The following is a 10,814-nucleotide window of genomic DNA, read 5'->3' on the forward strand; positions in this document are numbered from 1 at the left end:
TGCATAAGTCCACGAGACAGACATCTGTGCTTCTAAGAATTATTGCAAGCTTATTCTTTTTATGAATTTTTTAAACATATTTTTGATATATAGAAGAGAATGTAAGCACCACTTGAAGCCGACACACATAATTGTAAGATACTGGGTTTGAAATCGACTCAATATGTTCAATATGATTGCCAGTTGAGTTAGACTTCTGAATTCCTTCAAATAATGAGGATTTATGTTTATCATATAAACAAGTTTTCAAAATGCAACAAGTATTATACTTCAAGTATACCGAGGTTACCTCTAATACCTATTACGTAAGAATTCCTTTCAAGTGTCAATAGAGACAATTTTCTTTAGACGTTTAATTTGCAATGCATATTAATAGGAGTCAAGGGTAAGCACTTAAACATGTTAGAATATACTATCCGACAACGTCTGTGTTTTCGAAAGGTGGATTATTATTTATGCATGTTAACGCCTCCGCTAATAGCTTACAGTTGCTTACATATTTATGATTTGGAAGCTAAGTCGGCAAACTTTGTTGTGATCATTCTATCAATACCTAATAGGAACAACATGGATGTCGAATTGATATCATTAGATGGAAGTTGCAGTAGGATGTGTTTCCAAAATGTATACGTATGTATAATATTTTCCAATTGCAATTAACCTTATAGACAACGAAATACTTTTATTTAAAAAACCCATTAAGATACAATCGTATTTAATGAGGCGAGACATTGCTTTGTCACAATGTTTCTAATAGTTTCATGTGTGATATTTTAATGAATTAATGTTTTAAACTATATATGACCCGTGCGACAGCACGGGTAGACGATCTAGTATACTCTAGTAAATGCAACCAAAATAATTTTGAAATTCAAACTAAAAGGCAATTGGGAGGGAAATTTTTTTAGGGTTAAAGTGATTAGTAATTAATGCAATAGAATTAGAGGGAAAAATTAGGTTAAATGATGGCAAGACCTAATAAGCTTTAAGAGTAAGTGATAATTCAAATAAGCAAATTCCCAAATCACCCTTTAACTTCTCAAACTGACTTGCATCTAAGAGAAAATACTGTATTGAAGAAAGTCGCAACATCATGAATTTTAGAACAATAGTTGTGACAACATGGTTATATTGCAGCCGCAATTGGAGTTGCGAACCAAATTTTAGAACTATGTGTGACAGATTAATGATCATGATGCAATTATGAGAACAAAAAATAACCAGAAGGGATAAAGCTAGAGTCAGAACTGAAAGAAACGAATGAAAATATGAATCATAACGAGTTTACCTTTGAACACTAATATGAATTTGAATTTTGTATAATCCAATGATTAATGAAACGATTCTACGATTTACACTTTTCATTCCCCTTGCCGATTCTATGTAAAATCATGATTTTGGCAACGTGAACTTACATCTTGACTCATTGTCTATTCTAAAAGTCTTCTAACTTAACTTATTTAGCTTGAATAACAATGACAACAAAGAAAATTTAAATATTTAGAAACACTAAGCAGTGAGAAGTTTCCAAAAGATGGAAGTTCCCTCTTTGGCATTCCTCCCCTTTCTAATATGTATAGGGGCACAAAAGAGACTCCTTACTCTGTACACAATTAAACCCAAGAAAGAAAAACAGAAAAAAAAAACACCCACAATAGCAAACTAATGCACAAACCAGAATTGTGACGAAATTCAATTAGTGCTAAAACTGAAACTGTAGCAGTGTAACACTGTGTAAACCAGACTTCAAAACAAGTAAAACCATGCATAAAATTCTGTGGTGAAAACCAAAATTTACCCCAGTTCAGAATTAAAAACATGCATGCAGAAATATAACTGCAAAACAATCAGAAACGTGGAAGCAAAGACAAACCCTACTTGAGTGTTTTGCTAAATTCAGTATTACACTTCTAATAATTAAACTAGGCAAGTGATTGATTTAAAAATAATTATTTAAAGATTCCTCTTACTGCAATAAATTGACAAGAATTGGTACAAAGTGCAATGTTGCATGATGTTGGATACTTTGAGCTTGAAGAATGGCCACAACCTGTGTTGAACTTGGCATAAGAATGACATTTATAGTAATGTTGATGCCAAAAGAAGCCAACGACACAGTACCCATATTTGATGTTGTTCTTTAGAAGTTCTTTGGTAAGTTTCTAGTATCCAACATTTGAAGTAGCCACACCATGCATAATCATCTTTTTTGGTGGTGGACACCATGCACCATTGTTGTCAAAATCCCGACTTAAATCCTAAAATTCAGGATTTTGCGACTTTCTTCACCTTCAACGACCTAAACCCATAGTAGAATCCTAAAATAGGCAAAATCCATCGTTTTTTATTGCAATTTTACGATTTCTTATAAACGAAGTCATTTATGACTATATACCATTTATAACATATATTTAGTATTATTATTTTTTGGTAAAGTCCATCGATTTTGATTGCGATTTCACGAGTCCCAATTTTGCTATTTCCTTTCGACCTGAAGTAAAGTTCAAATTTTGATAACCTTGTCATGCATAATCATCTAGAGGTACTTAATAATTTCCCTTGTTTAGAAATTTACATAAATGCAAGTGCCATCATTGTAGCTAGTTGTCAAATATATAGTGATACAAATGTGCATTCAAAGACATTGTCATCCACCATATTAACAGTGTCTTCAACGGGATTATGGCAAACACAATCAACAGAATTAGTCCCAATAATTTCAAAATCAAATTGATTAAGACGATGGTGGTAACAATCCAAGGATAAACGATACAAGTAACTAACAATGATATGCTTCCCAGACTTCAAGACCAACCCTATATAATTTTTTTCCAAAATGAACTGTTAAGGAACAACTACCATATTGTTCTATCTTTTATGTTTTCAGACATTAAGAAATTGTCGCCGCATTAAGAACATTATAACATCTAAATCGTAACTCAAATCTTAAAAAATCAAATGACAAGCCCTCCAATGTGAAGATCCAACTATTTAAAAATTAAAAAGTACCCTACGATGAGAGAACAAACAATTCAAACTTACAAACAATTAAAAATAACCAAAAAATTTCAACTTAAAGATTCCATCAACCATTACATCCAATGATCCAACAATAAATGCATAAAATAAATAACATAAAGAAAAATTAATCATATATATTTTGAAGTTGAATCTCAAACACAAGTGACATAACATAGCATCAATAACTTGACATCAAGAACAAGGTGATATCAAACTCTCAACATAGACTTTTGAGTCCAAGTAACTGCTACTAGAATGTTGAAACTCAGGCGTATTAAAAGTACCATTTTTGGAATCATAAACAAACAACTTCATTGTCAACAACTCTTCAAAATCCATTAGCACTTGGTCATCCTTTGAAATAGCATAGCAATGACTCTTGGAATAGTGATAGAAAACTTGATCTCCCATGTAAGGAATATTGTACAATTTTGTCCAAGGCTCTTTATTTCCATATTCCTTCATAATCCAAACCTCCACAAGCATATCACTGCTGCTACTGGTGAGGCACAAGCAATCTCTCAACTTTCCCAAGAAACAATGACGCTTATTCGTATCTGGCAGCAAAAGATTTTGATACGACTCGTTCTCCAAATCAAGAGAAACAATGGCATTCAAATATCTACTCGAAATATCATATGACAACCAATTAATGGTGCCACTCACAAATACACCTGGATTAACAATGATGTCAGAATATGGGAAGTCTTGGATCCTCCTCCAAGTATCGGTACCCAAACTATAAACACTAACTCTATGTTGGTTCTTAAAGAAAGAAACAGCAACAATCTTATAATTGTGAGTCGAAGGATTATATCCAAAGCTAAATATGGAAGAGAGAAATTTATTTACTCTTCCCGGATATTTCAAAGGGGGAAACGTATTGAATCTCCTAATGGAAGGGTTCCACAGAAGAGGGAAATGATCCTCAATGGTGTAACAAAGGATGCCATCGCAAGAGCAAACACGCAAATCAGAAACGTGAACATTGTTCAAAACATCAGGATAATCAAGTTGGGTCTGCGTGACGGCGCTAGAGGTTGATAATGCGCTGAAAACAGAAGGAATTGGTGAATCCCGGAGAAGTATATATCTTGAGCCAGTCGGAGTGCCTATGATTATGTGGTGGAGGTCCTGGGAAGCCTTTGATATGCTAAGGTGTTTCTCTGCGAATTTTCTATGGGAGATCAGAGAATTCCATGACTTGCAAACGCACCGGAGTTGAAGGAGGAGCTTGACGGGAAGCCTGCATAGAATCTCTTGCACCAGATCGAAGGGAAGAGTTGGAAGCAACGGCGTGTAAGACGACAACAATGTTAGGGTTCCGGTGGAGGTGGCTGTGAATTGGCACCTCTTAGCAGTGATTGCTTCATCCACGAGTGAACGGGAAGAAACGACGTCGTTTGGGTTGTCGGCCTCGTTACTAATCGTCATTCTTCGAATGGGGTGAGATTCAGACGCGAGAGAAAAATCACGGTAAGTCACGGATGTGTGACTACACTGAATTACGAATGGGTTTTGCTACTATATAAGGCTATATATAAGCTTGAGTTTTTCACTTGGACTTGGATCAGTGACGTGGACAATTTAGTATCATTGGATTTCATGGATTGGTATAATAATATGAATGAATGAATGAGATCATTTAACTTTGTGTTTTCCCTAAAAAAAAATAAAAAAAAATAAAAAAAAAACTGTGTTTTTTTTTTCTTTAGCTAGTTCAACTTTGTGTTTCTCTACTAAAGCAAATTTTTTTTTTTTATGTATATATATGACTTCTAGAACAATTTTTTTTTTTTAACAAACTAAAATCATATATTAACACAAACAAAAGTAGGCTTATTTGACTCCTAAAAAAAAGTTTTTTTTTTCGACCACAAAAAAGAGATAAGCTTAATCTTGCTCGACAATTGATGCAAATGATTTTCCTTGTGATTAAAAAGCATGATATCATTCTATATATAAAAGTTAATTCTATATATAAAAGTTAACCCAAAGCTAATGTTAGCCCTAATTTTAACCTAAATCCTAGAGCTAAAATTTACTGTTTTATCCCTATTGCCCTATTCCTTTCCATCCTTCCTAAACCCAAACGCATGTTTTCACCTCCAAACCTATTCCTTTCCATCGTTCCTTTCTTCTTTCAGAAAAAAAAAACTATCGCTCCATCCCATATTCTCTCTTCACTTCCTGTCTCTCTCTCTCTCTCTCTCTCTCTCTGCATGAAATCTGCTCCATCTATCCATCTATCCCTCACCGATCCGATTCGAGTTCGGATCTCTGATACCTCACCGCTGCCGCGAACCACCGCCTCCGGCGAAAATCATAGCAATTTCGAGTGAGCGGCAAGGAGATTTCAGGGAGCGAGGGTGATAGGATCCTCCCTTCGTTCATCAGGAAAAGAGTGTTTTGTGGTAGAGAGGGTTTTCTGTTTCCAGAAGCTTCTAACAGAGTTTTTGTTACCTCATTAACACATGGTAATTTTTAATTTTACATTCCATTTAGTTTTTTATTTTGATTTGTCTCCAATATTTATTTTGATTTGTTTTTAGATTACAAAGTCTTTATAGTTCAAAGAATGTTTCTCTCTGAAATTTAATTGATTGTTGTTTGTTTGTTGCAAAAATACAGAACATATCCTTTAGAGTTAAACACTATAGAACAGGTAACGATGTTGTTTCAACGATTAGTGATGGTTTGGAAAACAGTCATGATTCCGTGGAGTCTAAAATTGTTTGGATAACGAAATCCTTCCAATGATTGTGACACTGCTTCTGTTTCAGAGGTCAATGTATCCGAGTCTCATGTAACTGGTATGGTATTTGTTGTATTGAACTTTCAATTAAAAGATATCATTGTGCAGTGCTAATTTTTGATATGCGAATATTTCCTCTGCCATTGCATAAAACTTTGGTGTGTGTGTATTTCCTTAATAAAACTCATATAACTCTCAACCTCGGAGCGATGATGAAAATGAAGAAGGTTGACTGATTATTGATCGAGTTTATAATCCTTTATTGAAATTTATATTTGGTACTTGATTGAGTTGTTTAGTTGGAAAGTGATTGAAATTAGAATAAAAAGTGAACGAGTTCACATACAATTGTTTTTGTTCAATTTCCAAGTAAAAAATACTATTTTTGTCTTCTCTCATTTTTCCACATATCTCTTTAATCTCCACCATATACTCATTTGTTTCTTCAATTCATTTGATATTAATTTTGATTTCCCCCTTCATTTTTTGTGATGTTCGATTGCGAAAAAGTTGTTAGCATGGTGGACATGACGAACACTTGATGCCGATGGCCATGCTCCATAACCTACCTCGCTGACATGCTTTATGAGAAGCACAAAAAAAATCTCACAAGGTTTTGTTCGCTCTCTCTCTCATCTTGATTTTTATGTTTGTTTTTACTGATTATTGCAATTTGTTTATTTTCATTAATGTTGCAGTTCATCGGAAGGGCGAAGAGGGTGTGGCTTCAACTGGATCCTCCTAATTTTCCTTCCTTCCAATTCGGTATATACTCTTTGTTACTTCCTCTGCCCTCTCTTTCTGTCTCTCTCTAACTAATAGGTTTCCTCTGATATATGTGTTAGGCATGGTTGGTGCAATATTCGTCAAGGGTGTTGCAGAACAAAGTATAAAAGGTGAGACCATGGAGTATCCTTAACTAATTTCTACTGATTCATAATCAATATACATGTATTTTATGATTTGTTTAACTCCTCACTTTGTCCTCATTATTAAACTAATTGGTACTCCTTAGTATATTGAAGATCACATTCTATAACATTTGTAAAATTGCTAACTCCTTAATTTGATTGTGTACTACATTACATAAACTTTTGACAGTATCCTGAATAAAGTTCAGTTGAAAAATACTTGCAATTCCTATTTTTCTTTTATTATGCTGTATTTTTATCATGCTAATGATTTTATTTTGTTGCACTTCCTGCTATTGTCAGAATCCCACTTCCAAAAATTGCTATTGCCACTAGGTACTTCTCTCTTTCATCCATTTCTTTACAATGAAACCCCATGATCTTTTAGTTGATCATTTGGTGTGTGAATCGTTACGTCCTTCAAGTAATTACATAATTATGGCTCTTATGTTAATACTGATTCATAATCAAAATTCCTAAAAAGTAAAGATAAAGTGAGATTCTGCAACTAATTGAAAGGCTATCAGAAGCAGAACTTATTCTGCAAGTCAATCATGATTCTTCTAAAAAAATTGTATGCCATGATTTCTCTTATGAATCATGATTCTGCAAGTCAATCATGATACATTTATTTTGGTTAATCATGTTGCTAATAGACAAGAATTGCTTTTTGTTTATTTGTTTTTGAAATTTAAGTGTAAATTCATGATTTTTCACCATCATCTTCGACATTGATGGCCATGTGTGTATTAGCTGCTTATTTATGGTTGTAAAATGCATTACTTCCAGAATCACATATGCTTCTAATAGCCTTTCAAGTTAATCACGATTCTTCTAAAAAATGGTTTGCATATGGTTCTAAAATAGTTGTGAAGATTTAGTGTTCCTTTGTGCATTGAACCTCTTGCTTTGTTTGATAGGGTGGAACCTGTTTTGTATAAATAGTTTTTCTTTTCTAAAAATTCTCCTTCGCCATTTTGTCGAGGCAGCTTCCTACACTTAATAAATTCTATGCTTGAATACTTGATCGTATGCTTCAGTTAGATATTTGTTTAGACGTTACTTTCAATGGTTGCTCCATGAATATTTTAAGTATTTTGAACTTTTGATTGGCTCATGAAATACAAATATCTCTCTCTGTTACATTTAATTTCATTAGTGTTGAGTATTTGTATGAAGCACATATGAAGGTAAGCAAGATCATGTTCCTTATTGTGATTAAGTTGAATTTGGTGAAATGAAGTATGGCTAGCAAAGTTCTTTTATGTTATGAGGTGCTTATAGTTTTTGAAAGGCAGTCTTGATGATAAGCTGACTCATATGAAGCCTTAGAGGAGAACTTTAAGGATTACTTTTGTGTGTAAAAAAAAACTACTTTTTAGTGTGTGTGTGTGTGTGTGTGTGTGTGTATATATATATATATATATATATATATATATATATATATATATATATATATTCTGTATTGGTATTTGGTTACAAACTTTTTCAGTTCTATTCTAATTCATTTAGGGTCTGTTTGATAGTAATTTCAATGGATGCAATGTTTGTAATATGATTTCAATGAGATTTGTGATTTATAGCAAAAATAATCATTGTGCAGCCCTGCCCTAACCAGTTGGCTTACATAGTGAATCGTGTTTAAATTCTTTCTTAATTGTCTCTTTGCATGCTCAGGTACAACTACTTCACTAACTAAACACATATCTCAATGAAGGTATGGATATTAAGCTAACTATTTGATTGGATATAGAAGAAAGCATTGAGAACGCATGGGGTAGGTCTGACCATCCTTTTAAGCATGCTTTGCAACTTAGCAGTATATGCAAGTTTTGGGATTTGGATTCATAATGATCATTATCAATACTTGAGTATGATGTTACTTATAAGGACTAAACAAATATAGCGGAAAAAATGTGATCCTATTAATAGGTTGTGTGCTCGAGATAAGCTAATTATAATTTCTGGTGTGTTGTCCTGCAGTTGGGGTTTTTCTTTGTCCGAGACTGAACTGTCGAGGCTTTGTAGTTGTGGCCTGCAGCTTTGGCAGCTGCCTGGTGGCTGGTTGTGTAGCTGGCAGTAGCTGCTACTACCTTGCGGCTCATCTGTTTTCGGCCTCAGCTGGTTTTCTGCGATGCCTGTTGCTGCTGGTGCAGTTGGTTGCAGTTGTTGCTTCCTGGTTCCTCCCTGTTTCGGCCTCAGTTTTGGCTTTTTTGGAGTGCTCCTCTTGGGCTGTGTTTTATGTGATCATAGGGGCAGAGCTTTGGGTCTGAAATCTGATGACTTTTATTGGATTGCAGGGTCAAAGCTTTCGCGTTTTTGGTTGGGTTGTTTTTGGTTGTTTTGTGGTGTTTTTTTTCCAATGATACGCCTATATGCAGCAACTTTGTGTTTTTTCACCGCCTCTTAGTGTCTTGCTAGAGTTTCGGTCTTAATAATATTTGTTGATTAAAAAAAGAAAATATGATTGGCCATATGTCATTAGCTAGCTGTAGGTTTGTTAGGTTGATGAAGTGACAATATTACTTGAAGAACCCAATGTATGCATGCTTATACTAAGTGATAAGCAAAATATTCATCCAGATATTTAACACGTCCAATGTAATCCAAAAAATGTGATACAAGCTTCTTCTGCATTGTCCAGATATTTGGCTGCAACTTACTGCACTGTTACTTAACTTGCACACTTATCAAACCTTGGTATAACCAATGGTGTGCTCTTATGCATGCATAATAGACATACTTCATTAACTAGCTTGATTAAGGAAAGAAGCCATGATCAGACTTCATTGTTTGAGTTTAATTCAAAGTTATACTGAATTAATTAAGTTGCAATTTGTGACATTATGTAAGTGATCAAACATAATTCCTGCTGCTATAATTCCTTCTACTATAATTCTTGCTACTGAAATATAATTAATAATTTACTAATATTTTCCTCTAAAGATACAAATAAATAGTCATACAAAACAAAAACAAAACTATTTCAATCTAATGTAACTAAGTCAAATTAGTTCCTGATACTATAATTCATCGTTCCTAATAAGACACATATTTTGTTGAAAGCACTTACCCAAATTTGTTAGGAAACATTGGTAAATCAGAATATTTTCAAAGTAGAGCAATATTGGCACCAAAGAATACAATTGTTGATCAGGTTAATGATTATATGTTAGACTTTATTCCTGGTGAGGAGAAAATTTATTTGAGTTATGATACACCTTATCATAAAAACCTAGGCGGTGACGCACTAGACGACATCCACACGCCTGAATTTCTCAACACCATTGTTGCCTCCGGATTGCCAAACCATAGGATTCGATTGAAAGTAGGAGTACCTGTGATGTTATTGAGGACCATAGATCAAAATTTGGGCTTATGTAACGGTACAATATTGATTATTACAAAGATGGGTAAATTTGTGCTCGAGGCAGAGATAATATCTGGGTCTAATATAGGTGAAAAGGTGTTTATTCCAAGGTTATCGCTAGAACCGTCTGATACTAGAATTCCGTTCAAGTTTAAACGAAGGCAGTTTCCGTTGTCCGTCTCATTTGCAATGACTATTAACAAGAGTCAGGGTCAGTCTTTGAAAAATGTTGGTGTCTATCTACCGTCTCCTGTTTTTTCACATGGACAATTGTACGTCGCAGTATCGAGGGTTACTTCGAGGGATGGTTTAAAGATGTTGATCAATGACGAGGACGGTCAAGATACTGATGTGACATCAAATGTGGTCTACAAAGAAGTTTTCCGTAATGTGTAGCACTTGGTTTTGTAGTAATGTTTTTATTGCATTTTGGTACTATTTTTATGTCGACGGACGTTGGATTTTCTTTTTTTCAATAAACTATGTCATTAAATTTATATGTCATGTTACCGTAACAGGGTCGATGTCGTGGAAATTGTTTAATATGGTGCATTACAAAGGTTTCTGACAATTTATTTTATGAATTGAATTATACTATTTTTTAGTTTCAAGTAAAATGATCACTTTCACATTTGCGCTATAATTTTTCTTTCGTATGACCCGTGCGGTAGCACGGGTCAATGGTCTAGTTCCTTTCTAATTCCAACTCACTCAAACACATGCAAACCAAACAAGTTGCAGCAAAGACCAAGGAGAT

General features: G+C 34.2%; 3 protein-coding genes across 6 annotated transcripts; 2 read left to right on the top strand and 1 right to left on the bottom strand.

Moving 5' to 3' along the window:
* Positions 1–3,146: 3,146 nt before the first annotated feature.
* LOC146936163 (F-box/kelch-repeat protein At3g23880-like) lies at positions 3,147–4,463 on the bottom strand. Its single transcript, XM_085757682.1, has one exon. The coding sequence runs from the start codon at positions 4,453–4,455 to the stop codon at positions 3,214–3,216; it is 1,242 nt and encodes a 413-aa protein (XP_085613808.1). The 5' UTR covers positions 4,456–4,463; the 3' UTR covers positions 3,147–3,213.
* Positions 4,464–4,994: 531 nt separating this feature from the next.
* Positions 4,995–9,332, top strand: LOC146936164 (uncharacterized). 4 transcript variants are annotated; one of them, XR_015030480.1, is made up of 6 exons: positions 6,001–6,389; positions 6,475–6,541; positions 6,622–6,672; positions 6,991–7,023; positions 8,365–8,464; positions 8,671–9,332. XR_015030480.1 is itself a non-coding variant. In XM_085751168.1 (5 exons), the coding sequence occupies exons 3-5, from the start codon at positions 6,624–6,626 to the stop codon at positions 8,958–8,960; spliced, it is 372 nt and encodes a 123-aa protein (XP_085607294.1). In that variant the 5' UTR covers positions 4,995–6,389; positions 6,475–6,541; positions 6,622–6,623; the 3' UTR covers positions 8,961–9,332. The 4 variants fall into 4 exon arrangements, 1 of the variants encoding a protein (XP_085607294.1); XR_015030481.1 differs by having other exon boundaries at positions 6,280–6,389; positions 8,405–8,464; XM_085751168.1 differs by lacking the exon at positions 8,365–8,464 and having other exon boundaries at positions 4,995–6,389.
* Positions 9,333–10,096: 764 nt separating this feature from the next.
* LOC146936165 (uncharacterized) lies at positions 10,097–10,453 on the top strand. Its single transcript, XM_085749153.1, has one exon. The coding sequence runs from the start codon at positions 10,097–10,099 to the stop codon at positions 10,451–10,453; it is 357 nt and encodes a 118-aa protein (XP_085605279.1).
* The last annotated feature ends 361 nt before the right edge of the window (positions 10,454–10,814 follow it).

The sequence above is a fragment of the Medicago sativa genome, chromosome 3 (genome assembly GCF_051527215.1).
Source record: "Medicago sativa cultivar Bolivia chromosome 3, Bolivia_mono, whole genome shotgun sequence".
NCBI lineage: Eukaryota > Viridiplantae > Streptophyta > Magnoliopsida > Fabales > Fabaceae > Medicago > Medicago sativa.

Excerpts from the sequence above, each read along its gene's own strand:
- LOC146936164 (XM_085751168.1), top strand. The coding sequence starts at position 6,624 with ATGGTTGGTGCAATATTCGTCAAGGGTGTTGCAGAACAAAGTATAAAA. Across the intron at positions 6,673-6,990 it reads TGCAGAACAAAGTATAAAAG|AATCCCACTTCCAAAAATTG; the intron begins GTGAGACCATGG and ends TGCTATTGTCAG. Across the intron at positions 7,024-8,670 it reads AAAATTGCTATTGCCACTAG|TTGGGGTTTTTCTTTGTCCG; the intron begins GTACTTCTCTCT and ends GTTGTCCTGCAG.
- LOC146936163 (XM_085757682.1), bottom strand. The coding sequence starts at position 4,455 with ATGACGATTAGTAACGAGGCCGACAACCCAAACGACGTCGTTTCTTCC.
- LOC146936165 (XM_085749153.1), top strand. The coding sequence starts at position 10,097 with ATGGGTAAATTTGTGCTCGAGGCAGAGATAATATCTGGGTCTAATATA.